Here is a 15,653-nt window from a genome sequence, read left to right on the forward strand (position 1 = left end):
GCTTCTAGGTTCTTTCTCAAGTTTAAGGAGGTTATGAATCTTCTAGGTTTTTCCTCAAGCTTAAGGAGATTAAGAACCTTCTCAATTCTTCCTCGAGATTCTGAAACTTTCTAGGACCCTCTAGATTCTTCAAACTTCTAGAACTTTCTAGAACCTTCTAGAATCTAGTAGATGCTTGTATACTCTTTTAGAACCTTCTAGAACTTTCTTCAATCTTCTAGAATCTTCCACAACTTTCTTCCAGAATCTTCTAAGACTTTCTAGAATCTCCTTGGTGCTTTCTTGTAGGAAACTCAAGAAGAATGACTCTCAAGCATCCCTGACATTACCCCCTCCTCTAGCGACGAGTTCCTTGAAGAGCGGTTTTGCTTCTTGGCATGGGAGCAAGGCTTGATGGATGGATGTTGATGGTACTCATGAAGTTTGGACCAATGACAAGGTTCCAGCCCCCAACACTGAAACATGAAAGACTAGATGAATCTGCATAGACTATGGAAGTTGGAGATGATATGTGACAAGATTCACCTGGCCAATTATCGTGAATGGTCGAAGTCTTTGATAATCTAGCTTTTGAAAAGGGCAAAATATACATAGGCCGTGGTAGAGAAGCCATACTCGATCCCTAATCTTGCATGGTAGTTGTTGCATTCGGTGTTTGTCTGCAATAATCTTATATCTCTGTTGAGCCTCTCTGATGTTCTTTTCTAATTCTTTTATGAATATTGTCCATGTGTGGAAAAATCTGTGGCAGCCGGATTCTTCACTTGGCGATTGGACATCTATCTTTGAGTCCTAGCGATGATTGGCAAAGAATGGGGTATGTCGAGAAGAAGCATGAATAGTGTTGTTGTAGGCAAACTCAGCCAAGGCCAACAATTTCACCCACTTGTCTTGATGATAGTTGATTGTGCATCCAAGATACTGCTGAAAGACTTGATTCACTCCCTTTGTTTCTCCATCACTTTGTGATGCTTCAACAAACCTTTTAAAAAGCTTGATATGATTTGTGGTCCTTGCTTTGAAACAATGTCGCTTGGAAGCCCATGATAGCAGTAAATGTACTCAAAGAAAAGCTTTTCCAGTTCTTACCCAATGAACGAACAAGAGTGATAGCCTTGTCGTAGCTTGTGAAGCTTGGTTTTGCCATCTACTTCTCCAAAGCGTGCTGAGAAAAGAGTGCCGATGAGACTGACTTGAGAAGCACCATCCGGGTAAAGCTTTGGTTGCATGCATATAAAGAGCTCCACTTATTGAAAGAAGCCTCTTAACTTTGATCTCGTCCCATCATACTTTTCAAGCGGGTTGACCTTGGGCCATAGTTACTCGGAATGGGAAATCGGAACGGGGAACGGGGAAAGGCAACATGCATGAAATGCCATTCCCTGTTTCGGATACGCACGTTTGAAACACGGAACAAGGATCTGGAACAAGAAATAGGGATGGGAACGGGGAACGGGGACCTGAAAATGGCCATTCCCTGTTACTATGCCTTGGGCGAGCCCTAAACCATCAGATCTTCAATGGCTTGACACGTCAACAGTTTGTGGCATCTCCCTTCTTGAAAGAAAAGTAATCATCTACCATTATAGTATATCTACAAAACAACTTCAAAAATATATGAGGGCCATTCCGAAGGACATTCAGTTTTCTCATTCCATATCGGAGCTCTTGACACAGGCGTAGCAAAATTAGTCCTCGCACCCAGACCGTGGTGATCTGTAACCAGTGTCTCAATGCACTAATATTAGATACCCAGGCAATCTCAACCAATTAGGAATATTCAGTGGTTGGAACATCAAAATGCAACACAAATGCTTACATATGCATGTTACAAGACAGAAACATGTAGTCGCCGTTGATGACCATTCCCCCCCACAAATAACCATCCCGGTCTGGGCCATGAGCTGTCCAACGACTCCCTCATCACTCCTCCTGCAAATAATCTATAGAGGTCCTGGCCATGAGATATAGAAGCCTTTTACAACCAAACGCTCCCCACACTGTAGCTTGCGTCCCTTGGAGGTGTTGAGAGTAACAATTGCTTAGACTACAATACTGCCCCCGTAAACAACCATCCAAGTTCGGGCCATGAGTAAAGTTGCGATTTGGACTTCAAGCAGGGAGGTCATGTAATTGCATGCAAAAGTAGTCATGCAACTACGTGCAAAAGTAGTCAAGTGACTGCATGCAAAAGTAGTCAAGTGACTGCCTGTAAAAGTAGTCTTGTGACTGTGTGCAAAAGTAGTCTTGAAAGCTTGCCATGTCCTTGGAGCATGCGGTTGGGGACTTCGAGTAGGGAGGTCATGTAACTACGTGCAAAAGTAGTCTTGAAAGCTCCCTTGTGACTGTGTTCAAAAGTAGTCTTGAAAGCTTGCCATGTCCTTGGAGCATGCGGTTGGGGACTTCGAGCAGGGAGGTCATGTAACTACGTGCTCGTCGATAAGAAACAACATGTAAGCTAGCGGGAGGTTACATACCACTGTAGCGGGAGGTCACATGCCACTATAATGGGAGGTCACCACGTGCCAGCAGAAAAGAACAGACTGAACAAACTTTTAGCTCTTCAAAACAATTGAGTTGAAAGAGATGCACGGCACACGAGACACGGAGTGGCTCAGTTTCACCCCAAGAGAGCAATAGCGTGAAACCCTGGAGCCCCTTTAGGTATTTCTTTATATTGCTTCAACATGTTACAACTCAGGCGGCACTCCTCTGCATTCCACACAGTGAGCCCTCAGCACATAATTCAAAGCCCCTTGGCCATGAGAAGCCGTAAGTCTAAAAGCATCTGGTCCCCAAAAGCTGTCAGCCCAATTTCAGAAAACCGCCACGCTAGCAGCATGATTTGTGAAAGTCCGTATCGTTTATCACGTCATCAGCAAGCGTAAAATCCAGGTGCCACATCAGCATGTCACTGTAAAAACTGGGTGTCTGTACAACACTCACGTCATCTTCTTTTACGCAAGATTTTGGGTGTGTGTGTGTGTGAGTAGCATCCTGCTTTATTAAGGCCCCATCAGACGGGGTCCCATAAGTTAACTGAGGGGTTAGGATTTTAATCTCAACCCTTCTTTTAAATTGCTTGGGCCACTTGGCAAGGAATCGTAAGCTGGTAGGAACTTCTTCTTCTTTTGTTGCTGCTAGGGTTTAGGCCCCTCAGCTCGGATCTGCAAGTTGGCTAGGGTTAGGCTCGGGGAGCCCTAACCCGTCGGGTCTTCAGTGGCTTGATATGTCAGCAGTTTGTGACAATGAGCTGAGCAGATGGGTAGCAAGAGAGGGCATCCGAGCACTAGGCCACGTTGGTCTCAGGAGGGGTTTCTCTACCCTAGATCACATTCTCACACTACGAGCTATTATTAAGGAGGGTAGATTTCATGGAAGGAAGATTTATTGTAGCTTTGTGGATTTCTGTGAAGCTTTTAATACAGTTCCGAGGGACAGATTGATGCGCAGACTGCAGGAGTCGGGAGTGCCGGTAGAGCTCATATGGGGGATCATGGCCTTGTACAAGACAGTTACATGATGAGTGCATACACCCCAGGGGATGTCAGAGATTATTCACTCCACCGTTGGGGTGAAACAAGGCTGCCATCTATCCCCCACTCTTTTGGGCATGTATGTGGATGAGGCTTCAGACTACATAAAAAGGGAGGGCGACAGAGGAGCACATTTGGCAGGGACATGGATACCCCTATTGTTGTATTCAGATGCTATTGTGCTTATTTCAGATTCACCTGAGGGGATGCAACAACATCTTGATGCTTTACACACATTTGCGCAGGATACTGGTATGTATATTAGCCTTGGTAACACCAAGGCTATGGTATTCTATACTACAACACAATGGGTTCGATGATCAACGCCCAATTTTACTTATGGACAGGACCAAGTGGGGTATACGGATAGGTACATTTACCTTGGGGAGGTTTTTAGTGGCTCAATTTTCTCCATGAGAAGAGCGGCAGAGACTAGGCTGACTAGAGCATACGCAGTTTTAGGAGGTTTTGAGAGGATGTGCACACACATTCAGTTCCAAGAACCTCGCACCAAGCTGTGGCTGCTTTCACTGCCTCTTTAGAGAGGGTTTTGGGCCTCTATCAAGAGTTATGAGATACCAGGATCAGAGCTGTCTTGGCCTCTATCTACTAGAGATTCATTGATATCGAGCAGGGTTTCTCAGATATTCAATAAATTATCAAATACCCGACCGGAGGTGCTGACAGTGGCAGTTGAGGGCCACCCGACCTATGTACAAGGGCATCCCACTCCAACATGTTCTCTCTATCTCCCTTAACTCTATTTCCAGTTGTTTGAATTGATAAAGTGAAATCAACTAAGAATAATATACAAGGAGTAATAAGATAACCAGCTTCCAGCACTACCAAGAAATCAGTACCCACAATGTTTTCTGCAATGGGAGAAAACACATTACCTGAAAAACAAAAGATGGTCATGATTTCTACAGGTAAAGAACTTTGATAGTGCATCATCTGCCTTCAGTTTTCCCGCAGCCTTCCCAAAGGTACCTCTATTTTGTGCTGAAAACATGTCTGGCCTCAGCCTCTTGATATACCCTTTCTCACTGAGTATCTGTGTTCACAAAGGTTCAATTAACATGAAAGAGAAGACAAAAAACCAGGGAGCACCAAACTTACCACAAGAGCTTCTTCATTTGGTATTATGTCAGTGTCATTCAATACACCCGTACTATCTATCAGAACTGTTCGACGTGGTGTTGCAAATTCCTTTTTCAAGGCAAGAGACTCCTTCTCGATTAACTGCAAAGAGGTGTACTAAATCTTTAACACATGCCATAAGATGAATAAGTGAAACAAGGATAAATATCATGAAACAAACGGTATGAGAAGGTGACACTTCATCTTTTCGAAAACTACCCAAAAAAAAACTTTATAATTCACAAAAAAAGATGATATACATAAAAGCCACCATGCTTATCCATCTACTATGAATTCAACACTTAACAACAACAGATCCACAAATGACAATTAAAAAAGTTTTCATGCTCCCAACACAACCTGTAATACGACATTTGACATACACAACCAGCAACCCATAACTGCACACGGTGCACATAACTAGGCAACAAACTCAGTCCTGTTCATACACTTCCGTTCCTAAACTGATATTCATGTCAGGTAGCATCCACAATAGCATACATCCTCCTGGCGCAAAAGCTATTTCTTGGCACAACCTCGACCCAAGTTGTACCTGCCGTAGCCTTCACAAGTTGCCTCTTGTGATGGACACAATCCCCAACCTCTGAAATCATTAAAACAAAGTATGCTTGTTGAAAACTGGGCGCCCGTAACTGCTCCAAAGAGTCTAGGTGAGCTGCACAAGCCGACGAGTACGCCGAGGGTCTATCGGAGAATGGCGGGAAGGCAAGAAGGCCGAGAGGGTGATCAGGTCTAGGAGGGTGAGAGGGCAGGTGAGGTGAACGGGTCCAAAGGGTGAGGGGTCTAGGAGGGTGAGAGGCTCAGCTAGAGGTCAAGAGGGTAAGGGGTCTAGGAGGAAGAGAGGCTGAGGGGTCTAGAGGGTGAGGGATCTACCAGTCCAAGAGGCTCAGGAGTTAGGAGGGCAAGAGAGTCAAGAGAGGGTGATTGAGCAGGTCCAGCGGGTTAGCACTTGAGAGGGCAAGTGGTCTAGGAGGTCCCAAGGTGAGAGGTTAAGGGGGCTAGAGGCCGAAAGGGTGAGTGGTCTAGGAAGGTGTGCTAGAGGTTGAGAGGATGAGGGGTCTAGGAGGGCAAGAGGTTGAGGAGGCTAGAGGTCGAGAGGGTGAGAGGTCTAGGAGGGCGGCCTAGGGGTTGAGAGGATGAGGGGTCTAGGAGGGCAAGAGGTTGAGGAGGCTAGAGGTCGAGAGGGTGAGCGGTCTAGGAGGGCGACCTAGGGGTTGAGAGGATGAATGGTCTAGGAGGGTGAGAGGTTAAGGAGGCTAGAGGTCCAGAGGTGGGGGATATAGGAGGACCAGAGGTTGAGGGTTGTAGAAGCACAAGAGGTTCAGGGGGCTAGAGGTCGAGAGGTGAGAGGTCTAGTTGGATGAGAGCTTGAAGGGTCTACAGGTCAAGAGGGTGAGGTTTCTAAGAGGGCGAGAGGTTGAGGGGTCTAGGAGGGCGAGTGGACCCCGAGAGGGTGAGGTGAGCAGGTCCAACAAGCTAGAGGTCAAGAGATGAGGGGTCTAGGAGGGTAAGTTGAGGAGGCTAGAGGTTGAGAGGGCGAGAGGTTGAGGGGTCTAGGAGGACGAGAAGCTGAGGTTAAGAAGGTGACAAACTGACTTAGACTGCCTTATATGGGTCATACATAAACACAATATAAACCAACCACGTCAACCTGGGGTCACACAAGTAGGCAATTGAGACAATAGACCTGGTTGGAACCTGGCACGACAAGGCCCCTACAAGCAGCCACTCAAGAATTCAGCCTAAGAGATGGACAAGGAGAGAGGGATAAGACAGGGGGACTCTAAAGCAAGGAATCCACTGCTGACGATCAAACTCATCCACATCATATTACTGATTCCAACCCTCCAGTACCACCAAACGAGTCCCTGACAGAATAGGTCAGCCACCCAAGCCAGACTTGGAGCAGCGCTCATCCGAAAGCTGGACCAAGAAGATACCACAGCCAAGCATAGTAAGCTCCAGAATACTACCCTCAAAGCCTCCTAGTGCAAACGCAACTACTCTCGGACAGTAGAATTTGAGAGAGAGGGCCCCACCATGCGGCCACTGTCCACATTACGTCGAGTAGCAGCTAAGCAGCCTCAAAACTGCAATGTCCTCTGCCATCAGATCACAGGTCCAGGTGAAGGGTTCAGGAGCAGCCGTACTGGTGCCTACTATGAGATCAGAGGGAGATATCACTGCCTCTTCAGAGAAGGCTTTGGACTGATCAGTGAAGTCATGAGCTTTGACGGTCAGCGCTGCCTCAGCCTTTTTGCTAGAGAGTCATGGGGATCGGGACAGTCTTATAGCTATCATCTAGGAGCACCCCAGCAGTGTCGAGTTAGACAGAGACAATGGACAGTGAGGACAGTTGATCTGCCATAGACGGGCATCGAGAGTGAGGCCTACTCGAGGTTTCACCTTGATAGGAACACCGTAGGCTCGGGCATACTTTCTCAGTTATACTCAGAGCAGCCATCTCACCTTCTCCCATGTATTTTATCCTTAACCCTAGCTATCCTGAACAGGGAGCAGTTTCTTCCAGGGAGCATATTGTACACCTATAGTATAGTTAAGATTCATTTTGAAAACCTCTATATAGCCAAGTGGGCACACAGCAAGTTGAGGGTTGGGCTCAACTGCAGGAGTGCAAGAGCAACATGTGTAGCAATGCTTGGGGCACAATGAGCGAATGGATTGCAATCTCTTTTTTCACATGGTCGAGGATTTGTACATGCGCTGCTTTCTTTTAACTGCTTGATGTCTCTGTTCAACTGCCTGTTGTCTCTGCCCTTACGAAAACTCTACAGCAAGCTACCAAATGATCGGGTTTCTTAGAGACAACGCAACTGATCTTAAAGTCCTGTAAAAAACACATTAATTTTTTTTTCAGAAATCACTAGAGGGTAAAGAAATGAGGCGAGGTAAGATCTCCTTCACCAAAGACCAATGCATATATCCTCTTGAAGGTCCCCTATATTTTTTGAGTTCAGAGCATTAAATTTTAGCACTTTAAATTTATGATCATACTAACCACTGCAACTAAAGAACCTCCACCTACATGCTGCCTATTTTGATTCTCTTTTCTCCTTGTGAGACCCAGCATCACCTCCAAAACTAGGAAGGTATTATGGGACTTCCATGTTTTACCCCATGCAGGTGAAACTGAATCCGGCTAGTGCATTGAGAACAAACTTCAATCAGGATATTGATCAATGTATCCCATAACTGCCTTCTAGCTGCCTCTTGTGGAGAGACTGACCTTTCTAAAACTTCTTGTGTGAGCTAAACCTTCACAGTTCTTGAAACTATATTTTTTAACCTGCTCTCATCACTCAAGCACTTTGTATCAATATACAAATCAAACAGTCTAGCCTTCCAATCAGACAACAATACAATTTAGAAGAGGGCAAAACATGCTCTTCCAATTGGTTTGGGGGGGGGTAAACTAGCCGTTGGTTCAACAGTTATTCAAACATGGGCCTGTTGCATGCTGACAAAACGGCATACCTGCAAGATACGTTGGCGACTGCCTAGAAGCTGCTTCAAATCAGATATGTCCGATGTTAGCGATTTGTGCTCTTCAACAAACTTGTTTCTCTGGATGGTTTGAGTGTATATCAGATTTGAAGTTTAGAGGGAGACACATTTAAATGTAAATAAAACTGAACTAAGGTCAATAACTTTCTCCTTAGTATAAACTTAAGTGTCAAGGGGTACTATCACTATAAGCTTCCTTTAGCTCACCTCTAGACTCGTAAGCTTTCTCAAAGTCATGCTTAACAGTGCTTCTGCTTGTGCAGATGACAATCCGAATTCTGCATGCGAAACAAACAAATGATGAGGCGAATTAGCAGATAATGAATGTCCTTTACAATGATTATGCGTACAATACCAGATATCAGAAGAAAGATACTGTGATTCAATTAAAACCCTTCATAACTTCATCTTTTGTTCTTTTTTCTAGAGCATCATAGAAAGACGACACATCAAATGTTATACATCTGCCTTCAAGACTCTAGGGGGACAAGTTTGTTGACTTGATCTAAAACACCTTACAAAGAGGCACAACTATCTCGACTTGGTCTAGAATTGTTTCAAGCTCACGAGGAACGTACTTAGTTTGAACATCTTTCCAAATATTTTTGTCTATACGCACTTCAGTATCACCTTTACCTAGATGCACATTGACATCTTAAGGAGGAGCTATCTTATTGACAACCTTGCCAATCTTCTTTGTGATCAAGAAAGTCACACAAAACCTAGCCGAAAGCTTATAATGTTTTCCTTTTTGCAGAGTGTTGGAGTCTTTGGGTATCTTCTGTCACAAACTGATGACGTGGCATGACCACCCGCGCCAAGACCTGATGACGTGGCAAAACTTTATGGGCATGCCCGTAAAAAAAATGCTGACACCGATTGCCCTACGGATTCCTGTAAAAAGCGCTAACATGCTGACGTGCCAGGCTGTACAGATTTCCGGCGTCCGTGATCCAAGCTGGTTGCTTTTTGGCCCAGTGCTGTGGGTTTGCAGCTTTTCATGTACTTGCTTTTGAGTGTGAAGACCATGGCCCTGGGCCTATAAATATGACCCCAGGGCCACTCTTCCACTTAGTTTGCTGATGAGCAATTGAGCAAAGAGGACCCTCGGTCTTTGTACTTTGCTCAAGCATTAACATAAAAATAAATAACGATAGGGGCGTCAAACTTTGGGGCCAATACCTCTGGGCACGGAACTATGCAGGGCCGTGTCGACTCAATTTTAAAGTTGTGATAAAGTTTGTGAAGTATTTCTCTCGTGTGTCGTGCCAGATTTCCAACTTGAAGTGCCCAAGTCCATTACAGTGGTATCAAAGCTCAGTCGATTTCTCTTTTACCGAGAAATCCGATCCTTTTATTGCGACACTCATGGACTCAAACGACGAATCCCGCAAGAATCAGATGAACCCATCCGACAATTCTAGATCGGGTGAGTACGGGAAATTCAAATGGACATCGGAACAAGAGTACGGGCTTCCACGGCCTACAAAGTATGAACGAATGGAGATGCAGCGTCAACAGCATGTTCATGCATATTCCAAGCAGATGCTACAGTAATCGAAGGATCCCCGGTACACAAAACTTTGGGCCCGGCACCCGATTGATGAGATGCATTTCCGATGGCATACAGCCATCGATTCACCATTAAAGTCCACATTGAAGAAACCACCTATCCTACGGTTGTACACTGAAGATGAACTTCATGATGTGATCGAACGACCACTTAACCAGATATAGAGGACCACGAAGCATTCAAAGAGACACAAAAAGGGAACAAATTACCCTGGTTATTTGGGCCAACAGTCTTCTTTTGCAAATGCACTAAAAGCCAAGAAGCGTGTACGCTTTGAAGGTGTGTCCAGTTCATCCTCATCCTCTTTTGACATTTCTGACAGCTCTTCCTCTTCTGACCCAGTGATGAGGACAAAAAGGACAAGAAACGACGAAAGAGCCAGACACATGGAAAGAGCAAAAGGAAGGCCAAGAAAAGCAAATCCCATTGAAGATCTCGGAAAATTTCTCACAGTTATGAGGAGGACTCATCCTCTTGTGAGAGTTCGGACTCTAATGACCAAATATTTTATTCTAAGAGGAAGCACTTTTATAGAGCCAATCAATACGACTTTCTCGAAGATAAGAGCAAGAAGATTAAAGAATTCAAGGAGGGTGTACAAGCAGTAAAATTTGATACCTTTTTAGGTTTTCAAGATGCACATAAGGCCCTCGCTTTTATTCAACAGTTTGACATAGCTTTTTCTCGAGGGCGCTATCCAAAGCACGCCATAATTAGAAGGGCAACATCCTATTTGAAAGGAAATGCACGAACATCGTGGTCCACTCTTCTGTTACGAAAAGAAGCACAGACAAAGTGGCTAAAATTCAAGAGACTTTTTATTTCCTCGTGTCTCACTCAAGAGTACGAAGGTGATGTGATTACCGCCTGGAATCATCTTCGGATGGCCAAGGTAGACACTCTGGATACATATTGCAAGAGATTTTGGGATGTTTTTCTTCCTCCCTCGTCCTTTAAAAAGATCAGTTTTAAGCAGCAAATCAAGCGATTTTGTTGTGGACTGCCCAAAGAGATATGAAATTACTGCTTAGTACTGAAATCTGAGTCCATATAGCAATTGATGGGACATGCTAAGCAAGGGTTTGCTATGCATTCAGGTAGCTTGACTTATCCAACAAATCAACCTTCAACAAGTGAAGACAAAAGAACAAGAAAGAAGGATGAATGTACCCCACTGACAGAGGAACAGAAAGACGAATACCTCAAGATGGAAAAGTGCTTTGACTGTGGGGAACAAGGACATATATCTACACGGTGCCCCAAAAAGGCACAAGAATAAGAACGACCAACAGACTGAAATAGAATTGGGCGAGGAGATACTCGCTCCAGAGCACATACAAAAAAAGGAAACTGAAAGAGATACTGATGTGTTGACAATATTTTGCTTTATCACTTTATGAATAAACAATTTTTGAAATCAGGATTTTCGAAGATGACTCGATTTATGTATGAAATTAATGTGCTTGAAGGATCTTGATATTTGTGTACAAATAGCTGGGATAGCTAGATCACAAGAGATCCAACATCGCATCAATCTCCTCCAGGGTCAATAGTCTGACCGAGCGTCGTGCATGTCGAGCCAAAGTGCTCCGAATACTCTGATGCAACCTCCGTCGGTGCTGTGTAGTCCTCCGCAGTTGTGGGCGTCTGGATCTCCCCAACTCAGTCGCTCGGTCGATCAGTGTGCCTCTGGTGTAAGGCGACAAGGTTTGCTGTGGTACTAACTCCTCCGCGTGTCCAGTGGCAACTCTAAAGAAGTCTGTGATCTCCTCTCATCAGGCTCTCTCTGTGTTTGCGCAACTCAAGCAAAAACAAACCCAAGCATCTATGATCCTCGTACCGCATGACTCTGGGGAGTGGTCCAAAGCCCTCTCTGAACAAGCAATAAAAGCGGCCTCGTATCTCGTAGTAGACGTGGCAGTGACATGTGTAGTGCAACTTTGTCTCAGGCTCGATGTCACACAGGGGGCATGTCATGGCCTCTGCTGGTACTCTGCTGTATCTCCCAGTCTCGATCCACAGCTGGTGTGAAGATGTGCGTATCTGGCCAATAGCACATCGTATCCCATGAGACAAGTGGATGTCCATGTATCTCGGCCTCATCACAAAACCATCCTCCTTAAGCTAGAGAAGATGCTCTCTGTAGAAAGCCATCTTTGTGCCCATTTCTTGTGTTGGCTGTATCCATGTCCTCCTGGTGTCTAGCTGAGTCAAGCCCTGGCAATAAGCCTGGTGGTCTTGGACTGTGTAAGAGTCAGAGAGGGTGCATCCAGTGAGTACTTGAAGGGAGGCAATCTGTCTATGTTGAACCCATGCACCTGAAACCATGATGTCATCTCCCCATACCAGCATGTTGTATCTCACTCCATGGCTAACTGTCGAGAGGACTCAAGTGCAAGGCGGGCATATCTGTCTCTGGGAAGTTCCCACATGCGGTGTATGGAGGAGAGATCTGGTGAGCGCCTCGACCACTAGTGGGGGGGCAGCTAGCTCTGCTCGGACAATAGCACGTGATACTGAAGCCTTGGCTCTACTGAGCCGCGAGATCATAGAGACCAGAGACTTCTCCATGTCCCCCCATCCATCATTGCGGCCTATCCTCTCGTGATGATCCAATGAAGGTCCCCAAATCTCAGCTCCATAAAGCAATGCAGAAGCCACCAAAGTGTCAAAAAGCCAGAGCTTCGTCCAAGGCTCCTGAAACTAAACCTGTGAACGCATCCTTTCCAATCTACCCAATGCTGCATGGGCTCTGGTCAATCTGGTCTCTACTGCCCTCCTCAATCAAAATGCTTGCCCATAAAAAACCATTTCAAGGTAAGTGTAAGCATCTGTATACCCCACTGTCTCCTGGCCGTATGTGAATGTGGGCGCTGACCTCCTCATCCACTGTGGGGTGGTATTAAAGACCATGACCTTGGTTTTACCAAGGTTGACGGACAAACCACTTTCCTGGGCAACCTATGCAAAGCATCCAAGTGACGTTGCATCCCCTCCGGAGAGTCGGAGATCAACACAGTACCGTCAGCATATAACAATAGTGGAATCCATGTCCCTGCGAGCTGTGCACCTCTATCACCATCTCTCTCAATGTAGTAAGAAACCTCATCCACATACATACCAAATAGAGTAGGAGAGAGCGGGCAGCCTTGCTTCATCCCAATAGTGGAGTGAACCCCGGTGTGGATAGACCCTCTAAGGTGCGTACATGCCCCACCACTGACCTATATAATGCCATGACCCCCCAAATGAGCTATGTGGGTACTCCCATCTGCTGTAATCTGCGCATCAATCTAGCTCTGGGCACTATGTCAAATGCTTTGCAGACATCCACAAAGCTACAATAGATCCGTCTCCAACGTGATCTGCCCTCCTCAATGATGGCTCTGAGTGTCAAGATATAGTCAAGAGTAGAAAAACCCCTCCTGAACCCTGCCTGCCCGGTTTCGCGTATCCCCTCCTTCTCTGCCCATCTACTTAGCTGTTGCTGAAGAATAGATGCGTACAACCGTGCCAATGTGTGTCCAATCATGATAGTGAGATAATTCCCAGGCTCCATAGGGTCTCCCAACTTGAAGATAAGTACAATCGTAGATAGGCTCCCAAGTATCAAGCAAGCCCTCACACATGGCACGGTCGAACATAACTGCTAGAAGCTCTGCTAGTAGATCTCTAGCATGCGTGAAATGCTCAGCCACTAAGCCATCATGATCATATGCTCTCCCAGTCCTCATCCTGTCAATGGCCTTACTCACCATCTCAACGGTGAAAAAAGCACATGTGTGTGGGCTGCTCAGGAACTGTGTACAGAGATGATGCATATTGGCCCCAAGCCTCTGTAGAAGTGATGGCAGGGCCGGAAGAGGGAGGGGGGGGGAGTGCTCATGAAAGAGACGCCATGCCTCACGTGAGTCTTGACTCAAGAATAGCTCGTATAGATTTTTCTCTACGCGAGCCAAAAATGCCCTCTTCTTCCGCCGCATTAGGCGTCGGAAGTCAATCTGTGACTGTCTGTGAGTGATGTCCCCCAAAAACACCTCCCTCTGAAGTCTAGCTCTAGTGTCCCGGCATTCCTCATCATACCAATTATTCTAGGGCATGCTCCCCGAACGGCGTCTCTGCTCAGGCTGGGTATGTGGGTATGCCTCTGCTGCTGCATCATGTAGTGTCTGTTTCAGTATAGTAGTAAGCTCCTCCAGAGGTCGCCCTGGCTCCTCTGTGCACAGGCGTCTGTAGATCCCATCTATGTATACACAGTCCGTCTCCCACGTGAAGGTGTAGTGAGTAGGGGCTGCTGCCCGTGGCTTGAGTGCTACACTAAACTGAAAAGAGATGGTCAACGCCACAAGAGCATGATCCACTGCCACACCAACAAGTCTGGGTCCAACCGTGCGATTCTGGATACTAGATATGAGGCTAGGATGTGCCATGACTCCATGTCTGTGTGGAAAGCATGTAAAACCCCCCGCAGCGGGAAATCACTGTAGGCCATTCAAGATGGCCAATCCATGTGCAGTCCCCATGTCTATCAAGTGTCATCCATACTCAGTGTGTTCCCCATCCTGTGATGGTCTGGATAGGCCCGTCCCTACAACATCCAGCTCTCTCAGCATCTCTAAAGTATCATAAAATATTGTCTGATGATGGGCAGTCCTAGCAATAAAATCCCCTAGAATGATGATGTCACCATCTCTAGAGAACTCCCATATGTCATCATCCAAAATAGAAAAGGGGGATTGTCCTCTGGGTAGTGCATAAACTGACGTACTCGGGGGAAAGTAGCAAATAGCAATGTAAAGATATCTGCCCGTCTCTGCTCTCAATTTCACCCACATGTACCTAGCTTGCTCATCCCTGCAGGCTATATGTATCAATGGCTGCAACTCCTCCGTGAATAACACTGCCACTCCTCCTAAGCCCCGCTCTGTGCTCTCATTGTGTCTCCTGTCTACATGCCGTCTCCCATCTATATCCACTAATGTGAGGCATAGACTGCCCATGGGCTTGATGTGTCTCAGAGTAGAAGACGATGTCTCTTCCTGTAAAACTATCCTCAAAAGCACCCACATGAAGGCGCATAGATCCATTACAATTCCAGGTGGCAACTTTGAGTGTGGTCCCATAGGTCTCGCACCATCATGTGGAGCGCCGCTCTACAATCACCACCTGACCATCTCTATAGAAGGCCGTCTTTCCCTTCTCCCTTGCCGCTTGAACCTCTGGCATTACCTCTCTCATATGTGCAAGATGTGTGACAGTGAGGTCATCCCCAAGGAATATGCCCGTTTTCTTTAGTGTAGGACGCCTCTTCAAGAAGTCCTTCTTCGCCTCCATGGATGGGAAACAAATGATTAAAGCTCTCCCTTTTGAAGTCTCCCCATTGCCTTGTGTCTTCTTCCCTACCCTCCATGCCTTTGTATGAGTAGCCTCACTACCCATCATGCGGACTAGGTCGTCGACTTCCCCTTCCACATCATCTCAGCCTTTTACGCCGGTTACTCTTATATGCAAAGCTCTAGTTTTCCTTCACTGCTCTTCTTCAAGAGTCATCTTGATGATTGTAGGAGTGGGGACAGATGTGGTTTCTTTCCCTTTCCCTTTCTTAGCGACTTCTATCCATTTCGGCCTCATCCGCCTCCTTCTGTGTCCTCATGATCACATCCATCCACAAAGACGTCTTTACCACTTTCTGTTTCTCCTCCTCTTTGATCATCCGTACCTGCTCCTTGATGACCTTGATTTCCTCTATCACAGAGGGCTGGAATTCCCCTTCCTCTAGTCCACTGCTTGCTCTATTAGCAAGCTCTCGCTTAAGGGTTGAGACCTCTTCTCTAAGTGCTTGTGAATCTGCCTTAATT

The 15,653-nt window shown here is 46.0% G+C and overlaps 1 protein-coding gene across 2 annotated transcripts in view; it reads right to left on the reverse strand.

Moving 5' to 3' along the window:
* The window catches only part of GYRA (DNA GYRASE A), a 213,230-nt gene that overhangs the window by 15,497 nt on the left and 182,080 nt on the right, over window positions 1-15,653 (reverse strand). For both annotated transcript variants that reach the window (XM_086501947.1, XM_086501948.1), the window contains exons 15-18: window positions 8,430-8,500; window positions 8,193-8,282; window positions 4,656-4,778; window positions 4,433-4,590 (exon numbers count right to left, since the gene is read on the reverse strand). In XM_086501947.1, the coding sequence (XP_086358073.1) occupies window positions 4,433-4,590; window positions 4,656-4,778; window positions 8,193-8,282; window positions 8,430-8,500 (442 nt within the window). The remainder of the gene's footprint in view (window positions 1-4,432; window positions 4,591-4,655; window positions 4,779-8,192; window positions 8,283-8,429; window positions 8,501-15,653) is intronic.

This window comes from Adiantum capillus-veneris, chromosome 26, assembly GCF_014529385.1.
Source record: "Adiantum capillus-veneris isolate H3 chromosome 26, ASM1452938v2, whole genome shotgun sequence".
Lineage (NCBI taxonomy): Eukaryota > Viridiplantae > Streptophyta > Polypodiopsida > Polypodiales > Pteridaceae > Adiantum > Adiantum capillus-veneris.